The following is a 21,707-nucleotide window of genomic DNA, read 5'->3' as shown; positions in this document are numbered from 1 at the left end:
CATCAAATTGATATAAAATTTACGAAATATTTCAGTGTCTGTGTATGTCAGGTATCTAACAGGAGTTAGGTTTCACCCATAGAGCAAAAACTGAAAAGGGGTTATTTTTAATCCCATGGTTTAATTTTTTTAAATGTTCAGAAACTTCCACTGAAAAGAATCTATTATAAAAAAAGGGTAAAAAAAAAAAAAAGAATCTACTTTAGTATGCACGTTAGCTTGCTCCTGACACAGAGACGTGCTGGTAAATAAAAGAAGCTGTTGTTTTTCCTATTAAGTATATTTGTACTGTTGACAGATGAAAGTTGCTAAGCAAAACAATAGTAGAAAACCGGTTTAATAATATATAGAACTGCCGGCTCTGGCATTTGCAAAGCAAGGATTTTCAATTACTAGAATTACTGAAAAGGGCACAAGGGACCAAAGGACTTTAAGAACGGTAACAACAGGTTAAGTCGTTAAAATAGAATTCAGGCGTCTGAAATAATTTTTTTCTTAAAAAACTTTCTTAGAAGCTTTATATGACTAGAACCAATTGAGAGAGAGAGACAGACAGACAGAGAACTTTGAGGGGTATTTTAATTTTCACTCTTCACATATAAAGTTAAATAAAATGAACTTTTTTCTTAAGATTGGAAGACTATTGTTTAGTTTTGGTTTTCTTTCAACAGTAAAAACCTGAGATCGTTTCTGACAGACAAAACGACTACAGCTGAAGTTTAAAATTAAGAAACAGTCACTGTTTATGTAGTCACATGATCACATGTTCCCCATTCATTGACCAAATAAAACACTTCTCAGACACTGGAATTCACAGGGCTGCAGACTTTTAGACACCACATCCAGGCTCAGTGAGAGTTGTAACATTTCTTGTAAACAAGAGCCAGGACTTTGAACTGCAGGAGAGTGGTATGTGGTTTTTTTCATGCCACATTTTCTATCTCCTTTGAATTAAATTTTTGATTAAAAGATCCAAGATGGTTTGATTAACTTCAGAGGAACAGAATGTCACCTCACCTCCAGAAGTGCAAGGTTTCTTTCTGAGGTTCCCTTTTTTATTCAATCGAATCAATTTTTCATTAGGGTGAAGGTGTTTATCAGCGTTTAGCACACTCGCTTTGAGCAAGCTGCGTCAATCTTTGTAATGAACTTATTAATTAGAGTTAATTTAATTGAAGTGGAATTGAAGGGCTAATTAATGGACAAACTGCTGCTGAAGAGAGAGGAAACCTCTGTTGCTTTCAAACCTATAAACTTTCTGATGGAAATAATTCATTTCTTCTCTTTCAGCAGCTTAACCAAATGTTTCTTCAGGTGTAAAATCTGCTCTCTTATTGAATTTAGATCTCTGAAGGTCATTTCCACAACAACAAAAGAGGCAGCTGGTAAAGTGTTTTGCTTTAGGATTCAATAGGTTAGAAATTCCAAATTCTACTGCAAGTAAACTTTTAAGTCACAAATGGAAATTAACAACGGTGTTTTTGTAAACTTTCTATGAGAACGTGCAGACAAATTGGAGGCATGTGAACCCAGATGTTTTCACAGGATGACTATATGCCTATTTGAGACCTTTAATAATTCTAAGTGAGTTTTCTGTCTTTTGGCAGCTAATAGCAAAGTTTAATGACGTTTTTTTCTGTGCTTAATTACCTTCTCCCAAAGAAGCATACTGTGTTCATTATTCAACTCTCTATATTGAGAGTTTAACATGTGTTAAGTGTGTATTTTGCGTTAGGGATTTAAAGATGAATAGGATGAAGACCTTCACTCATTATGTCTAAGTGGTCATTTTGTATACAGGTAAAATTAGATTTTCAGCTAGCAAAATAATTACATCAGTATGAAAAAAATCAGTCTAAATATGTAAAACAGTGATATGTAATTTTGGCAACCGATTTAATCTTTTAATTAACATTTATATCCTTTTTTTTCCCCGCTATTTATAGCAATACCATTTTATGAAGAAGACCAAATTAACTTTTGAGCTATTTAATATCAATTACAAACCATCCTTTATAAAATAATTCTGGTAATGTATTAAGTAACTTTATATGAAACAAAAATGGGGCTATTTCGTTATTCCTTGCCTACTTGGGTAACTGTGGGAAACAAACTAGAATGACAATATTTCAAACAAGTATTATTTTATAGCTAGTATTATTATGCCTGTTTCACTGATGGAGGCATAAGAGGCCTGAATCAAGTAACTGTATACAAGTAATTATATCTATAAACTTTAATTGGATTTTTACATCTTTAACATAGAAGCTGGAAATGTAAATAAAAACTCAGAAGAAAGAGCTAAATGCCTATTTTGCTCTTGCAATTATATTTTTTAAGTGGAGGACAAAATGAGTTAATGTGTTATTTATTTTAAATAAATTTATTTATTTATTTATTTTTGGCTGCGTTGGGTCTTCGTTGCTGCGCGCGGGCTTTCTCTAGTTGCGGCGAGCGGGGGCTACTCTTGGTTGCGGTGCGCGGGCTTCTCATTGCGGTGGCTTCTCTTGTTGCGGAGCACGGGCTCTAGGCACACGGGCTTTAGTAGTTGCGGCACGCGGCCTCAGTAGTTGTGGCTCGCGGGCTCTAGAGGGCAGGCTCAGTAGTTGTGGCACGTGGGCTTAGTTGCTCCGCGGCATGTGGGATCTTCCCGGAGCAGGGCTCGAACCCGTGTCCCCTGCATTGGCAGCTGGATTCTTAACCACTGCGCCACCAGGGAAGTCCCCATGTGTTATTTGAAAGAATGCCACATGCCCATGCTTGATAAACCTTGGTTGGTGATGATTTCTTAAAACTCTTTAGTGAGACACTCAAGGCCCTCTATAGTGCAGGCCCCAATTTAGGTTTTTACTTATGTATCCTTTACTCTTTGCCAGCTCTAACAGTCACGCGTTTTCTAACCACAGTCTCTGGTTTTCCAAGCTATCTGAATCAACTCACATTTCTGTGAAGCAGTAATAAGCATATTGTAAACCCTGGTTGCCTCCAACAATGTATGGCCACAAGATGAGGGAAGCAGAGGAAAAGGAGGGACGGAAGAAAGAGAAAAGGGGAAGGGAGGAGAGGGGACGAGAGAGGGGAGGAAAAGAAAGAAGGAAAAAGCAATGTGAGAGGGAGGGAGCAGGAAGAAAACTCATAAACTGTTTCTTTAACTAGGATATCTACTTATGGGTTCGGCAGAAGTTTTCCATCAATACCACAAATTAGCCTATGTAAGACTTTCTTTAGTTTGGGCTTCTGAGATTCAATGTGTAATAGGTGAAGAGCGGCCCATGAATCTTTCATGCTGATATTGACTCATAGGGCAGCAAACCTGTTACCCAAGTTCCTCAAAATGCCAAGAAAGAGTGATTTGTAAAAACTACCAGTCTTTTTTTCCTCCCTTAAAATAAGCATGTTAATTAGCTACTAGCAAGATTTCATTTAGGTTTATGCCATTAGGTTAATAGATATCATTTTCATTTCATAAATTTCACATTTGGGGAACCATATCCAATCAATACTTTTATGTGGAAGCGCCTCTGAAGTGATGAGGAATTAAGTACGATGACCTACAATCAGCCTTTATTATTCGACCACCATAGCTATCACCAATGCCACCACCACTCCTTCTATTAATGGCTAACACTTATGGAGTACTTACTATGCATAAAGCCCTATTATAAGTGCTTTTCACATACTAAGTCGTTTACTCCTTACAACAATTGTATATAAGGTAGCACTATTATTGCCCCATTTTACAGATAAACTGAGGCACAGAAGTTACATAACTTGTCCAACAGCACACAGCTAGGAAACAGCCAGTCCTAGATCGGAACCCAGGCAGGTCAGCTGCAGAATCCCTGTTTCTTAACCACTTACTGTTAAACAGCAGGTGTTCAGAGGGCAACAGGTGTGGGCAGGGTTAAGAGTAGACAGATTCCTTCGCTGAATCCAAGGCTTCTGCACGATGTTTTTATTTACCTGACAGTGCTCATAAAATCTGTCCTTTTTCTTCCCCCTCCTCCCACTCCTCCCCCTCTCCTTCTGTTTATCCTCTTCCGCTTTCCCTTTTCCTCCTCCTTCTTCTCTTGTCCTCATTATTCCTCCTCTTCTCTTCCTGCTTTTTAATTTATTTTTGCTCAGTTGGCCCAAACAGAAGTCGTCACCTTCTCCACCTCTCGCGCGCCTCCCACTGCGGCGCCTGCGTCCCGCCGACTCAGTGGTTCTCACCTCTTCCCGACCTTCTCGCCTCTTTCAGAGACGTGAACATCGACCCCAATCTCCCCTGCCTCAGACGTTCAGCTCTTCTCACCCTATTTTATGTTCTGTTTTTTCAGCAAGGCCTGTCTGTTTTGCCTTTACACGTCCCTCAGTTTATCCTTTTCGTGTCCACTAGCTCCAAGGGACTGTGCCCCCATCCCTTCGCCCTCCTGGGAAAGCTCTCCGCGGTGTCTTCTAGTTCTCAGCTTTCCCTGTCCTCTCTGGCGTCTGATCCGTGGGGTAGTTCTGGAACACTGTTCTTGTCATATCAGGGGCACCATTATTGTCAGTGAATTCTCCATTGTCTAAACCATCGTTCCTAAACTGTGTGCCTCATAGTTGGGCCCAACTCAATTTTCACCTCCAAATACTCTGTCGTCACTGTCCCCTGTATATAATGATATCCTCACAGTTGTGCCTTTGGTAATGGTAGCAGCAGCAGTAGTAGTAGTAAAGCTGGTGGCAGCTGTGTTTAGAATTTATGATGGGCTAAGCATTGTACTAAGTATTTACTTCACATGCATCAATTCAAGCAGTTCCCACAGCAGCACCTCTGGAAAGAATGTCTTATGATTAAATACGTTTTATAGATGAGCAAACTGGAGCATACAGTAATTTCCCTAGGGTATACAGCTATCAAGTAGTACCTAAACATCGCATTTCAGAATCCATGCTCTTAAGTACTCTCTAATACTGTTCCCCTAGTCAAAAAATATTCCCTCAACCTCCACACTAACTGCAATCTTGAAAAGAAGGCAAGAAATGTTAAAAATCTCCTTGAAAACTTTCAACAGGCATCAAGGCAGGGTCTAAATATTGACTGAATTTAGCATATTAGTCCATGTAATACTCAATAGAATATTATACTGGGACACACTGGTTTCTAAGTATGTCATGTGTGTTTATCTCATCTCCCCAGTTAAACTGTAATCTTCTAGACTAGAACAGCATCTTTTCAAACTGTATGACTAACGCGTGGGTCATGGAATTAATTCACGGGTTGCAACCGGCATTAAAAAAAGTAGAATAGACATGGGAGAAAGTATCAGTGTATATCACTTTGTAAAGCTTTTGTTTCAGTGATGTGAGTATGTGCATATATATGTATATGAGGTCACAATGTAAAAATGTATTTAAGACCACAGGTTATTTAGGTCATGGTCAAAAACTTGAAAGCCAGTATTCTACAGGGCAGGAATGACTGATACTCTTTTATACCCACAGTGTCTGTCACAAAGCCACGCACAGAGCTGGTGCTCAGAAACAACATGACTGATTGAATAAAATTACTACCTGTCATTTCTATTATAATCATACAGTTACAATTAAAAGCTCAGTGTTGAACCATTATGTACACCGTAATATCTATATATGTTTACTCTTTATTGTGATAATATTAAGTCTTCTGTTGTCACATAATTTTTTAATTGAAGCTTCTCTGTTTATGAGATAATGTGCTTAAATCTCCAAGCTGTACACAGGCCTTCAGAGTTAAGAAGAAAGAGACCTTTACACAAGTGGAAGATTATTCTTTACATTAATACGAAAGGAGAAACTTAATGACAAACTGACTAAGCCTGTTTCTTTCCATATTATAAGATAACAAATTTCACTACTTTTAATATTTATTTCTATAAATGTTCACTTTAATAAAATCTATATTAAGTATAATAAGTGTGTTTTAAAAATTAAAATGTCGTAACCTTTAGCTAGACAATATTAAGCGCTCAATCGTATGCAATACATGACGCTCACCATTTGAGCAGTCTGGGCCAGTCCAGTTAGGGTCACAAGTGCAGGAGCCGCTTTCCTGAAGATACGTCCCATGACCAGAGCACTGGTCTGGACACATGGTCTTGAGTATTTCACAGTTGTTACCACCCCATCCTGGATTGCAGTGACATTCCCCATGGATACACACACCGTGATTAGAACATCCGGGGTCTAGACAATCAGCTAGTGGAAAGAAAAGAGAACAAATTTACAGTCAAATCTAGAAGATATACACAAGTACACATGGAACAAAGAATTACACCCCAATCTAATTTACCTGAACACTTTGGATACTCAAATGTTTACCCACCGTTTATTTGCAAGAACTCGTTTCTGAAAAATGCAGAGAATTTATACAATAAAGCATTAAGAATCATGCCATTTAGGTAATTGAGGCTCTTGCAAGGATTTGTAATTCTAGTGAATTACACACTTCTGCTCTTGAGATTTCAGACGATTGCTTTCCGTTCTGCCCAATCAGAGGGTAATAAGCATTGGCTTCTCTATAACAAAATCTGAATCAGCTGACCTAATCATAACCACTGAATACTGACAGCTGTATGGGACCCTCAAATGTTTAAGAAATAAATGAGTTGCAGACTCTCCATCTCTCTTAATTCACTTTAAATGTGCTTTAGATGACGAGATTTAATTTAGCAATTTGACTCAATAAAACTTTACACTTGTAGGGTCAATGGCCTGAAAATTTAATTCCAGAGACTTAATTGCATCACTTTGTGTGTGCAGATCAATAAAATCCATTTGACTGAAGAACGGAAATGGTGCTTTTCTGCTTTTTGAAAAAACAGTTCAACTGCACTTTACAGTATAGCATCTTGACTATCAACATTATATACAGTTATGGCGCAAACCCACGATGTATTTTTCTCCACCCGTATACTATGTTCAATATTCTGTCTTTCTAGAGATGCCAAAATGTTAGATTTAGAAGCTGGCATCAAGGTGAAAAACTGCAAAAAAAAAAAAAAAAAAAAAATCACCGGTTCACCACTGGTTCGAAGACAAAAATGTTCGTGTACTTTCTCAGAGTTAAAAAAAAAATTATTCACACAATTGAGAGAGAGCTAAAGGACTCCTTGGTATTTTTTTCTTTTTATTGGGTAAAATGTTCACGAAGCAAAGCAAAATCAAAATTACTTTCAGAAGGAGGCATATAAAAAGATTCATCTGCCTAACTAAAGGTTAGACATATAAGCTGTTTCTTTATGAAGCTATAACGACAGACCTCTGCAAGGTTTGACATGTTTACCTTCTTCGCAGTTCTCTCCTTTGTATCCGGAGTTGCAAGCACAAGAGCCCACGATACAGATCCCACGCCCCCCGCACTGCGGGTCGATACACTGCGTATTTGGTACATCACACTCGGTGCCCTTCCAGCCGCTGAAACAGAGGCAGCGGCCCTTGGAGTACTGGCCGTTGCCGCTACACAGCACTGGACAAGCGGCTGTGAAATAAGACACGACAGAGGAATTAACAGCCGCCTTTCCATCGAGATTCTCCAAGAACAGGCACGTTGCTGGAACAAGCAGCATGCCGTTCCTCCCCCCTTTTCTCTCCTGTCTTGAGAGCTTTCTGAATTGCTCCTGTTTCTACAGCTTATTTACATTGGCTTGAGAAAAGAATCTAACTCGCATACCTCTTGAACAGTCCGGACCTAGAAATCCTGGAAAACAGTGGCACGTTCCAGAAACACACTCTCCATTTCCGTGGCAATTTCGGGGGCATTCCACCACAGACTCTGAAGAAAAGGAAAAGAAGCATCCTTGCTGTGCAGCCTGCCTCTCGTGCCGGCTAAACTGTGGCACTTCGATCATTTCAGCTACACCTTGAAGGAAGCACGGATGGCTTGCTCCGTAACCCCCCAAAAGTATTCATTCCTACCAGATTGTTCGAATAGTAAAGCAAAGCGCTGGCATTTCAAAGGCAGACGCTCTAAAGCGTGTTCGTGAGGCACTGCCCTCCTCCACGCTACCTCCAGAAGATACTGTCTTCCGGTGCTTCGTGCTTTGTCACACAGTCATAAACAAACAACTTACAAAATACTGCTCACTTTCACCTCAGGCTTTAACATCCTAGCGATCACTCAAATTGGTGAACACGATGGCATTTCTACGCAACGCAGCGTTGAGGCCGGAAGCCCGGGAGCGATGCTTTGAAGACAGGTCTTACCTATCACAATGGTATTGAACGACACCTGCTCTGCACTCTTCCCATCATTATAAAAGGCCAGATGCCAGATTCCAGAATCCAAGTACTGGATAAAGCCGGCCTCGTGGAGACTGACGGACCTCGCCTGCCGCCCAGCTCTTTCGGACTCAAGCAGGCTCCGTTGCTCTCGTGCAATCAACCTGCTGCCGTCCAGCAGCTCCACAAAGTCGTACTGAGAACGAGGACAAGGAGAACCGTTTAGTAGTCGGAAACAGTACGGCCGTAGCTGCTCCCCTCTTTCCCTTCCAAACGTTTCCCCTTTGCTCTAATAAACACAGCGGTAGAAAAAAGTTCCCGACTGACGGGTCTTCTAGGCATTGCATCTACAGGGGTGATGGAGATTACCCACTGCACGCCAAATACCATTGTTGTATTTAAACATCACAGACCATTTCTTCCCTTGATGCGCAATACGGTTTCCAAACTTATTTAATCCTTCTGACTGATAAAAAGTTTGTGAGTTTACAGAACAGACTTGTGGTTGCCTAGAGGGGGAGGGGGGGTGAGGGAGGGATGGACTGGGAGTCTGGGATTAGCAGATGCAAACTATTATATATAGGATGGATAAACAACAAGGTCCTACTGTATAGCTATATTCAGTATCCTGTAATAAACCATAATGTAAAAGAATATGAAAAAGAATATATAACTTTGATGTACAGCAGAAATTAACACAACATTGTCAATCAACTACAATAAAATTATGAAAAAATTTTTTTTTAAAGTTTGTGCGTTTAGGCAGTTTGGGGATACAACCATAAACCTATACTATTCCAAACCCAGCAGCTCTATTTTACTTAGACCATTAGATGATCTCTTAAGATCTTCTCCTATTTAATACTCAAGTAGTAACCACGGCTACTGAATACTTACTCTGTGCCAGGATTATTTTTAATCCTCCTAGCAACACTTCCAGGAAGGCATTAATGTTTACACTTCAAAGATGAAGGAAACTGAAGCTTGAGAAGCTTGAGCAGGGTCAGATATCTGGTCAGTGGTGCAGGTGGTATGTGAACTCCAGTGTGCTTTGCTCCAAAGCTCGGGCTGTTTCCGTTACCCCATTCCACCCCTCTCTGTGACCCTGATGTAACCATTCTGAGCACCATGGAGAAAGCCATGGATTTTTACTTAGTTACGGTTAGATCAAAAACATATAACAAGATGCCTTTACATCTTTGATCAAAAGTCTAAAAAATTAAACAATGGAGGAGTTCTGAAGGGATGGCCGGCCCAATTATTATCATGAAGTCAATCATCATTAAACTTAATTTTTGTTTTAGCAAGATTAATCATGAACATTGGGTAGCTGGAAGAATGTAACCGGAGAATTTGAAGATAATTTAAAAAAATATGGGGACTTCCCTGGTGGTGCAGTGGTTAAGAATCCGCCCGCCAATGCAGGGGACACGGGTTTGATCTCTGGTCCGGGAAGATCCCAGATGCCGCGGAGCAATGAAGCCCATGCGCCACAACTACTGAGCCCGCGAGCCACAACTACTGAGCGGGCGCTCTAGAGCCCATGAGCCACAACTACTGAGGCCGCAAGCCACAATTACTGAGCCTGCGCGCCTAGAGCCCGTGCTCCACAACAAGAGAAGCCACCGCAATGAGAAGTCCACGCACCGCAACGAAGAGTAGCCCCCCTCGCCACAACTAGAGAAAAGCCCGTGCACAGCAACGAAGACCCAACGCAGCCATAAATAAATAGATAGATAGATAGATAGATAGATAGGAAAAAAAAAATGGAACGTGACTGGTAACAGTGGGGTAAAATTTTGTAGCCAGAGATAATTCAGTGAATTTGGAAGACACTGCAAAGACTTTCCAACATAGTTTTAATAAATTGTTAAGACAATAGTTTCTTAAAGTAGAATCATTCAGTGTCTATAGACTCTTACCCAGTTTCATTTTATTCCTGAGGTATGTATTTATGGTGAAAAGTACACTACAGCACTATAAATACAAATCATTAATGCTAAAGCACTACAAATGTGAATCATCAATATTCTACTTTCTGACAGATTCCTTAAATGGAATTTCATCAGAGGTCTATTTAAGGAAAGGTTATTTATAATGAATCCCTTAATACAATCAAATTGAAAAAAATCAGTTGTTGGGATTCTAAGAATCACAGTTATATACGTTGCCACTGTACACAGACCTCTTACTGTTACTATTGGACAGAATTTAGAATATCTAATTCAGCTTTCGACATACTAAATTTTAAACTTAAATATAAAAGCATTTTTTTGTTATTGTTTGGTGTAGTCAAACTGCATTATAACATCATTTAGCTGTGAGAAATATACAAAAAACCACAACGTGATTAGCATTCAAACACTTTTTTCATTTACATCTTATGAGGATGAAAATAATGACTGGTATGGATATCTGAACTGCAAAATTTCACCGGGATTCTGTTCCGACATTATCAGAGGAAATTAATTCAGCACGTTTGAAAGGTGCCTCTGCCTCAAATAAGCCATTCATTTTCTCATCAGATTTAAAAACTTGCATTAGCATGGCAAAAAGACAAGAAAAAGTTTCTTTTTATGGAAAAACACATAAACACTTTTTTCCCCTAACATAAACACAGTAACTGAAAAAGTGAATGGGAGGAAATTTTGAATTTTAATAGGTCTTTCAAGCCCTATTAATTGTCACCTTTATCATAGGGATCATTGTTTGTCATCACAGTGTGAACAACAAAGTGAGGCTGGGGTGGGGGAGTAGCTGACGATTGTTGAGTATCTACCCAGTTCGAGGCCCTTCGGGGGGCATTTCACACACAACTTCAGGAGGGCACTCAAATACCTAAAGACACGTCCCCTATCTGACACTGAAGCTATCGCCACGGAAAGGAAACAAACTATGTGGGGCAGAAATTTAATAACCTTTGTTCTCAGGGTGTAAAGTAATCACTTACGGGCAAATCTGAGAGTTTTGCTCTGTAACACCTATTCATAAGATTCCTCTGGATTTTTCTGCGCAGCAAGTCTTAGAATCTTATGCTATTTTTAGGACAAAATTCAGTCTCACCACTTTGGAGGAGCAATCACGAGACAAGCTTATACCTGATAAAGGTATCTTGGTGGTTCGTTTCTGAACAGATTTTCCATATTCTTAACTCATTTCAGTTATTAAAATGATGAGAACGCAGAATCTATGAATACCTAACTGTGCTCTTAAATCAACTCTTTGGTGGTGGTAGATTCTTGCTGTAAATCATTGACCTAGAGGAGGGAGTGATTTTAAAGATCACCTGATGCAACTCCTTCATTTTACAGATAGACACTGAGGCACAAGGAAGTTAGACTTGTGCAAGGTCACAAGGTCAGAAAGTGGCAGGGGTGTGTGCTCAAGAACCCAGGTTTCCGACTCCCATTCTAAAATAGGCTTCATGCAGATGCACGTAAAGGATACAGTACACTATTAACTGTACAGCGTTAAGTTGCTTCCTTAGGCTTCTTAACTGTCCAGGAGAATGAATTGAGCATCAGGGAGAAGAACATCAATTGATGCCTTAGTAACAATCATATGGACAGTTTTACAAAGGGTCACAAAGACTTTCAAAACTCAAGTGATTATTCTGAATGGTTGGCCAATTTTAATTATTTCAGGTTGATTTATTTAATGTTCCCCAGAAACAGAGAAATGTTCACTTCGGGCTGTTTTATAGCATATTTCATGTTTAAACACTGAACTCAGAAACAGCTGTCTGCTCTGCGGATCCGGAATAAACTGCAGGAAGGAACTCTAATAACTGTGGAGCTTAAGGAAATGCATAACCTACTTAAACACATATATTGTGGGAGAAAAGAAAAGTGGATAGCACGTATATTGTGTTTAAATACCAGAAGAATTACAAGAAAACCTGAAACTACACCTTTTATTCCCTAGTCTTATATGGTATATATAACCTCCAATAAGTCAACCCTAAATCTTTAAATAAACCTTTAAAGTGCCCAATGCATTAGAGAATTTTTTCTGAAATTAATTTTTGGAATTTATAGGTTACAAGCTCGCTATTGTACTTAGTTTAGACGTATGTTTCTTGAGTTATACAAAAATAATTTAATCATGTACGTGATTCCAATGGAAAAAAAATTTTTTTTTCCTATTTCACTGGACTACTGCTCTACTAAATGCAATCTATCTGCTATAACTGAAGTCACAGAGGGCCACTTCCACTTAAGAAAATCCGGTTATTACATCTTAGTCAGTGTCACCTATAAGATGAACTAGAGTCAAATGCAATTGTAATCTGAAATTTAAAATTGGACCCCAGTACACAATAAGAGGAATTTGACATGTAAACATTAAAGGAATTACTTTAACAATGTAGATATGAAAAACGTTAAATCAGAAAAATGAATATACCAAAGCATGACATTCAAAAAATTTACAGCTGTATAATTTATATATGTATATGAAACTTTCCCTGATCCACGACATTAGAGAGAGCATGTTCAAATTTTCTTACTCATCTTTTATTTAAAGATATTATTTTTATTAGTATAGGGATCAATTTTTCTTTATAATTTATATTCCGAGGTTATAGAAAAAGCATTTCTCACAAAATTACATAATATAAAGCATACATGAAAATCCTCTGGTCCTCATTTGATAAATCCAATTAAAATCGGCATGAAATTCTATGAGTAAATAAACTGATTTTCAAGCATAACTTTAAGCTCATCTAATTGTCAATTTTAATTAACCATCTATTACATTTTTTGGAATTCCTATTTTGGGGAAAAGTCTGGGCTCCAGTTTTGTGGTAGGTAATTTAAATAATTTCTCTTAGACATAATGGGACTTCTTTAAACCACAATTTCCAATTTATACACCACGAGCCAATATTAGATTATGAAAAATCTGTGGGATTATTGATCTGTGACAGTTGTGAGCTGATTTTCATGAAAGCAAATTGACTTTAAAGTTCTTTGAACCTACGATATAGGGGTATTTGAATTGTTTTAAGTAATGTGATCATCCTTGGTGACCTATGAAAGCTCTTTTATCTCTGTATTTCAGTGTTCATCATATGTAGACTAGGAATCATGGCTTGAGCTGATAAAGTTTATATTTCTGTTTATGTTCCCATAATTTCTTTACAAAGAGTAAATCTGACATAAAGTAAAAAGTATATATTTTCAACAGGATGAATACATGTTTGAGATGAAAATGTCATGCATCTATTACATGAAAGGAGTATGATCTTTGGAAATGATCTTAGAATCTTTCTAAAACACTTGGAAAATCTATGGTGTTTTACTACGTACTCAGATGATGTTCAGTATTCATCAGGTTACAAATTCTGTATATTTTAATCAATCAATAATGATTAAAGCAAGTCAGGAAGAAAATGCTGTTCTTCCTACTAATTCAAAAATCTCAAGATAAGTGTCACCTATATTCAAAATTCTTTTCACTGTAAAAGATCAACACAAAAGTGGTCAAACAGTTAAACAGCTGAACTTAAGAAACAGAATGACTTTAAAAATGTAAACTAGCAGTTTTCATTGTATTGGTAACAGCGCCTACCTGAGTATGGGAAGGTGGTAAGCCTTTTCGGCCGTATACTCCAATCAGTGCATCTTTCTGAAGAGAGATATTGAATTTAAGAAACTGTGGCTGATCAATGAAGAGCTGTGACCTCCAGAAGATCCCGGGGGGAACCTCTTGGGTTGCTCTTCGGCCAATATCAAGTTCTCCGGAATCTATGGTGTTATTTTCTTGTGTAAATCCACCCAATTTTCCTGAATGTAAGAGATCCATTGAAAAAGAACAAAAAATTAAAAACAAACAAAGCCAAAAAACAGAATAGCTTTCTGACTTTCAAAAAATTCTTTCTACTTAAATGCTCAGAAATTTCATTTTCTTCTGATAAATGAAATGCTCTTATTTATTTCTAATTTTCCCTTTAAAAGGTTTTTCTTTGTTAGATATTGTTCAACCAACTCTGACTGAGCACATCCTTTAAGATATTGAAGTCAACATCCCTTTACTTCCTCCCAAGGTATGCCTATTACTGCAACTGTTTTCACACCTACAGTCTTTCTTGATCGCTTGAAACGTAATTATCTTACAAATTATATGTGTTGTTATTTCTTGGGAGAGATTAAGTCTGGTATTTACCAGACATTCTAAACATACCATAACCCTGCAAAGTGTGAATTAAGGCAGAATGGATTATGGAGATTTGCATGTAGTTCCCTCCAAACGATATAGTAGAAGGAATGAAAATTCAGATGCCTGAAGGGCGGTTGAGAGGGGGCAGGGGGCACGTTATGAGGGGAAGGGAAGGAGGAGGGGTAAGTTTAAATTCTCACAAAGTTTTTAACGTAGGCTGCCATAACTTTTCCTCTTTCTTTTGATCTTTACCTCAACGTCACCTTCAGCCTTCCGCACACGTGTATTAGCCCTCTCAATGGCTTTCAACGTGTTGAGAACAAATAGTCTCCACTCCCTGAATCTCTGACCCCTCTTAGAGACCATCTCCTTCCCAGTTTTAGGAAACAGATCCAAGAATCCTCCTTTTTGGTATGTCTCCGCCTCCTTCCCTCTTCATTAAGGTTCTTCCTCATTCTGAGGGGGTTAGTGATAGAGAAGGTTTTACAATTTGCCTTAAATGGACACAAAACCACACTGTCTCTTATTCCACTGAAAGGGTCCATGAACGCAAAGGAAGAGAATGGAAGTGGGCAGATTATCCTCTATCAAGTCAATCTTTTTGAAAGTCACAAAGTTGACTTACTACTGAATTTGTCTTTTTAAGAACACTGATCTGAATATTAATTCAGATATTACATAATGTTATAAAATATCTATTATACAACACCGGATAAGTTGTGAATTCAAAATTTAGATGACTTCATTTCAAGTTGGAGAGTTGTGAACTATTTTATTTTAATGACAGAGGAGAGTCTTCTATCTATGAAGAATTATTAATTTAACATTGAGTTCATTTTTGAGTGTTTACTAGGGACACAGAATTGTGGGTATCAAGAAGAAATATAAATTAGAGAATAGAATCTTAGAGATTAGTCTGGCTTTGATGGCTTCTGCCATCAAGCAGCTAGTTACCTGGTTGGGAAGACAACACCTACAAACTAATAAATTAAATGACCATCTAAAGCAACACATGGTTAAAGGTCAGAGCAAAGTGATATCACTGAAGGCTGGAGGTGGAAAGATTTCACAGAAGGGCTAAGTTCTGAGCAAAACTTTGTAGGACAAGTAGGCTAAGGCGTCTGAGTTGGGGTGAATATCATAATTAAAAACATGGCAATGGAACTGAACATGTGTTCGGGTGATGGTGAGCAGAGACATCCATCTGGCTAGAAAAGAAGTTAAGAAAGTCAGGAGTCAGATAAACCTGGGTTTGAATCCCGACTGTCACTAACTAGCTGTGTGACCTGAAGGTATATACTAAACCTCATCTGTAAAATGGGGCTAGTAATAATGCAATCACAGGGCTACTATACGGATTACATGAGGTGTTCTATGTAAAGCACTTGGCTTTCAGTAGGTATTAAATGAATGGAAGACATTAATGGCTTTGTCATGGAAGTAATGAAAGATAAGATTGGAAAAGGAAAAATGATATCAGATGGTAGAGGCCCCTGAATACCAGGTTAAAGAATTTGGTCTTTATAATTCATGTTCCTGAATTTTTGTATTTTCAACTCTGTCAAAGAGCATTATTCCACCCCTTTTCTTGAAGGTAGGTATATATGTATATACATACATATATATAGGCATTATGTTACTATGCATATAATTTATGGCATGTTTTAAAAATAGGTACTTGAAGTAGATTTAATATGGGTTAATTATACTTCAATCCTACAAAGGCACTTATTAATATGTTTTGTGTGTGTGTGTGTGTGTGTGTGTGTGTGCGCGCACACGCATGCGTGTCATCAGGAGAAACAGAATTCAAGATTAGTAAGAGGGCTTCCCTGGTGGCACAGTGGTTAAGAATCCGCCTGTCAATGCAGGGGACACGAGTTCGAGCCCTGGTCCGAGAAGATCCCACGTGCCGTAGAGCAGCTAAGCCCATGCGCCACAACTACTGAAGCCCGCGCGCCTAGAGCCTGTGCTCCGCAACAAGAGAAGCCACCTCAATGAGAAGCCCGCGCACCGCAGTAAGAGTAGCCCCCACTCGCCGCAACTAGAGAAAGCCCACACGCAGCAACGAAGACCCAGAGCAGCCAAAAAAAAAAAAAAAAAAAAAAAAAAATTAATAAGGAACAGATGTTTATGGTAGATATCCAGGTTATGGCCATTAGGGTCTAGAGTAATTCACAACAGATCACACATTTATGGATAAGTGTGAAGTCTGGGGGAGAGTGTGTTATTAGTAAGTGCTGGGATTCTTTTCTCTCTGGACTGCTGCCTCCTACAATGACGTATGCCCATCAGGTGCAAAGGACATCTACAGCTAAACAGAGACCCATTAAAGGTTCTGATCAGGCAAAAGGTGACACGAAATCACTGTCTCAAGGACATTAAAGTGCAGTAGTGTGGGAAGCCAGGAAGTGGAGAGATGAGTTAGGATACAGGTGCAATAACCTAGGTAGGAGGCAGGAGGGGGCTGTACAAGAAAGCTTAAGAAAAAGTCATTATTTACAGTTTCACTTCCTCTCTTTTTTCCTGATGTCCATAATCACAGCAGTTAACAGACCTTTACCTACCAGGTCTATCTTTGTTGAACTAATTTACTAATATAAAATGCTCTTGAAAATAAAAGTTCAAAATTGGGTTATAATAATCATTGTAATTTTTCATGTATCAACTCACAGACTATAAATCATGCATCATTCATTGAAATTTAAAATACGTATCTTATGATATTAATATTCATTTTAGCAAAATTAGAATATATAAATAAAAAGATTAAAAGTGATTTATTAGGAAGTAATGGCCAGTTTTGTGTGCCACGGATACTATGACAAAATATTCTTTGTGTTATAATTTATTATAAATTCCCAATAAGTTTTTGTCTTTTGGTTGACTTCCACATGGTGCTATTTAAAAAATACCCAATAGAGTAGTAGTCTTTTTTCCCACTAACATCTGTTAGTAAACATAATCATATTTAAACATGAGATCATTCTTATTTGGACTCATTCATTATGTTCACACATTTCTAAGGCTATTATTATACTTTACTGTTATTAACAAGTTCTATTGTTATTTTCTGAAGCTTATGTGACTTAATCTACTCTCTGGTCTTGATCCTATCTACTGCTGGTATAAATGGTTTTTATAGTTTTAACAGTACATACATACTTTGAGAGCTGGTAAGCATTAAGTGGTGCTAATCCCAGAGCTGTTTTTCCACATCATCATCTTTGCCCAAGAGCATTAGCTTTGGAAACAGTAATCAAGCTCTGACTTCTAGGGTTTCAGGTTTTGCTTTGTTGCTTTCTCCATATCCTATTTTGAGGTGTTAAAATCTTTCTCACTGAAGCGACATGTGCACCCACTGTTGGGTCAATAAGTGTATCTACTTATCCAATTAGTACCATAGCTAATTTAACAGGTGGCTCTTTTTCAGAAAGAAGGTTCTTTCATTGGTAAGACAAAATAACCAAGATTGAGTGGATGTGCTTGAATGGGGCAGCAGCAGCTGTGATCGTAGTTTTCTTGTGTACCTGTAAGGAAAAAGCTTCACCGAATCTCAGAGTTCAAGTGCCCTTGGAGGTCATTTAGTCAAGGAGTCTTCAAACAAGAGTACTCATACCCCTAGGGAACCTGAGGACTTTCCAGTGAGGAAAGAGGGGTAGAGTATTTTATGGGAATTAACTTCTAGAACCTCAACAACTTCCATATGTAGACTTCCTTTACAACAGACGGGCACACCTCTCACACATCCAGAATCTTTCTTTCATACATTGTCTTAGAACATAAAGTTTCCAGTGTGTCAAACAGGCAAAACTGAAAGTATTTTTTGTTGATAAACCTCCTTTAATCAAGACACCATAAACCCACGGTAGGGCTTTAGTGTTTTTCCTGTCCTACACGTATTTCTATCCAAGGCAAAGTGCGGTGAAGTTGAGAAATGGAGTATTTAAGACTGTTGGCACGTTTTAAAATCCGATACATCAAAGGGGAGGGAGAACCTTATTGTTTCACGCCCCCATCACCCACCCAACCATTGTGCATGAATGCTTTTCATCTGCAGAAGAGTTCCATGATTGCAAAGAGAACATCAATAAAGTAAGACATGTTAAAGGCCATGATGCCTTACTTAATCCAACTGTCAAGCTCCTGGCAAGGATTTGGTCTTTGTCCATCTCTCTACTTACTGCCCGCCTAGCATAGGAATTCGGAGCTGAGACAGTTGTGACAAAACGCGTATTAATTTATTTGAACTGAAAAAACAAGTCAGATTTTTTTCTGACAGAAAATAAGTTTGATTTTAATGGGAACTAGCTCTGCCAGTAAATTATATAGTGGGTATTCCTCATAAATTAGTGAGCTAACTAAATAGAGATATTCAAAGTATGTAATATGATAAAAGCATTCAAGAGAGATTACAACAAAGGTAAATGAAAAGGAACAGCAGTTCCATTTTCCAGTCCATTCTGCATATATCAGATAAAGTGCCGCGAAGTAAAAGAATAAGAGATATAATTGGCAGTACGTATTTTGCCAAGCCTTGGTGAAGCCTTTTCTGGTATTCTCCATGGAAATTGAGAAATTGTATTTATTCGAAAACTGCATAACGAATCTTTTTGAAAGCAGGTAGTTGCTAATTCTTTGCTTTCAATAAAACTGAAGAAGAAATGTGATGAAGTTGACAGCTTGTAGACCAATAAATATACTTTTTGGAAATAGGTCACAATGTGATTTTTAACGTATGACTAATAAGGATTTCAAATAATTGAACGGCATCATTCTAAAAAAATTCTTCCTCTCCCTTCTGCTTATTTTGTAGCAAGATTTCTTATGTTTATACTTATAACAAAGGATAACAGGAACAGAATTGATACTGAACCTTGCTTTGCTCTTGTAATAAGTAATATTCATCAGTGAATATATAAACTATTTGAAAAAGTCCCCATTCATCTCATTCAGAGGTATTTTTAATACATTTTCACTTTTTATATTTAATAATTATCAAAATGCTCAACATATTTATATCATAATTAGGTTGATTTCATCCAAATATGTACAACTAATAATTGTAAACAAAAATTCAGTAAAGAATAAAACGGATTTTTAAAAACACTTAAGAGTATTATGGTTGCAGGAAATAAAATTCAATTTATTTATTTATTTATGTTTTTGAATTTTATATTATTTATTGATTTTTTATACAGCAGGTTCTTATTAGTTATCCATTTTATACGTATTAGTGTATACATGTCAATCCCAATCTCCCAATTCATTCCATCACCACCCCCCTGCCACTTTCCCCCCTTGGTGTCCATACGTTTGTTCTCTACATCTGTGTTAAAATTCAATTTAAATTTGTATACATATTTTGTTTTAGAGGCACAAGAACAAAGCAGTTTGAAGATCACTGAAGATCACTGATCTATTCTAGCCTTTCCTATGAAATGTGAATCTCATTTTTAAGTGCCTATCAATGCCTTTTGCTTCAAATTATTACACTATTTAGAATGGATTTATTTTGAATTAAAGTCTCAGAATGTGTCTTTTCTAAAAGGTAGATGCTGACCTGACCCTGTCATTATAATCAGTGATATAGAGATATAAGGACATCACAGATTTTTCTCCGCTTAAATCCACGGAACTGGCAGCTAATATCAGTACAACATTCCTGCTAAAAAGCCTCTATTGGAATGTCAGGAGGCTAGAGTTTTGTGAAGGGGCTTTGTCTTTTTAAATTCTGCATTGTTGCTTTTCAAGTCATGGCCCTCCTCTAATTTGGCCAAGTCAAGTGTGGTCATTCCTGTTAGCATTTTCAAAAGCTCTTTATTGACTGTAAACACACCTGGAAGTCAGCCAGCCATTGACACCATTTGATAAACTTGTAAATACTTGGACAACCTCTTCCTCTGAAGCTCATCAGTCCTCCTAGATAAAAGCCTGGAAACAGATGTCTTTCATCATGTCCTGAATTCCAGAAAACTCTGGCTTCAGAGGAAATAAAAGGAGGGCCAGTTTTAGTGCTCTCCATCCTCCCTTACTGAGATCACGCCATCCTTAAGCCCCCAGAGTCTGAACCTGGGAATGATCATAGGAAACACTAAGGTTGTCTGTAGGTTTTACTAAGAGAAAAACGAGGAAAGATGGAGGAAAAAATAGACAGGGCAACAGAGCGCCCTGTAGTTATTCTAAACACAAAGCGTGTGGGTTAGGAATCAAACCAATTAAAGCCTTCACAGTAAGAGTGAGATGTACCACATCTTCAAACACAATAAAGTATCATCTTGAAGATTTTTTTTTTCAACTTGTCCTGTTGTGCCTCAATGTGGGAGCTACTAGCCGTCTTTTCACCTACTAACTGTGGTTTTCTCTTTCATCAGTAAGTATGTGTCACAACCGTCTTAATGTCTTAAAACACAGTTGTCAGAGTGTGAAAACATAAAGAGACTGAGTACCACGAAGCTATTGTTATTCCTCTCCTTCTTGTGTGATGCCCAGTTTATATAAAAGCACATCAGTAAGGTGGCATTTTTCAGATAATGCCTTAAAAAAAGAACTCTGTACTCTGAGACATTTCATGAATAATAGTTTACCAACCCTAGATTGTATAATGACAAAACAGAGTAGTATTTAAAATCATACCGGTAATTAGGAGGTTTGGTATGTTTGAAAATTATTTTGTGATATCAGAAAACAAACCAAAGTTAAGAAATACTGCATTTTTTTGGTCATAGATATCACGAATTTGCTGCCTGCACATCATGTGAGTAAACCAGCCTATAATGATTAAAATGGAAAGGCAGAAAATAAATCCAACTGTGAAAGTCTAACTCAACTGCTGACAAAGGTAAATGATAATATCATTTTAAGTCCCACAGAGGCACTAATAATTAAGACGTCAGGAAGCAAGGTTGGGCATTTATAGACAATCAATAGCCCACCCTCCAATTTGATGACCTAACCTTGGATTCATACCCTGACTTTGAGATCTCTGAGAGAACATATCTTTTTATAAACAACCACATGCCATAACTTAACATTGTGGATACAGAGTGTTACATCAGAAGCTAAGTGAATTAAAACACTACCTTGCAAACATAGTTTAATGGACCAAATCAATATAGCACCTAATTAAGGAACTATTACACAACGCAACAACATAAATACTATATACAATATTGAATAAAACTCAATGCTCTTGCAGCCCTGTTAGCTCTATTTCTTCAATTCACAGGCAATCTTTAACTTGCTATAAAATCTAATTATCTGAAATTGGCTAGTATTTGAGAAAAGTCATACATGCTGAATAACAATGAAAAATTAAAAAGCAACTT

At 37.8% G+C, this 21,707-nt stretch overlaps 1 protein-coding gene across 8 annotated transcripts in view; it reads right to left on the bottom strand.

The window, feature by feature from the left end:
* TENM3 (teneurin transmembrane protein 3) overlaps positions 1-21,707 on the bottom strand; it is a 608,889-nt gene that overhangs the window by 104,032 nt on the left and 483,150 nt on the right. For all 8 annotated transcript variants that reach the window (XM_057537184.1, XM_057537189.1, XM_057537185.1 and 5 more), the window contains 5 exons: positions 13,792-14,006; positions 8,206-8,416; positions 7,673-7,774; positions 7,286-7,480; positions 5,998-6,198 (listed from right to left, as the gene is read on the bottom strand). In XM_057537184.1, the coding sequence (XP_057393167.1) occupies positions 5,998-6,198; positions 7,286-7,480; positions 7,673-7,774; positions 8,206-8,416; positions 13,792-14,006 (924 nt within the window). The remainder of the gene's footprint in view (positions 1-5,997; positions 6,199-7,285; positions 7,481-7,672; positions 7,775-8,205; positions 8,417-13,791; positions 14,007-21,707) is intronic.

This window comes from Balaenoptera acutorostrata, chromosome 21 (assembly GCF_949987535.1).
Source record: "Balaenoptera acutorostrata chromosome 21, mBalAcu1.1, whole genome shotgun sequence".
NCBI classification, from domain to species: Eukaryota; Metazoa; Chordata; class Mammalia; order Artiodactyla; family Balaenopteridae; genus Balaenoptera; species Balaenoptera acutorostrata.
Note: the sequence above shows the minus strand (reverse complement) of the source record. Positions and strands in the feature narration are given on the sequence as shown.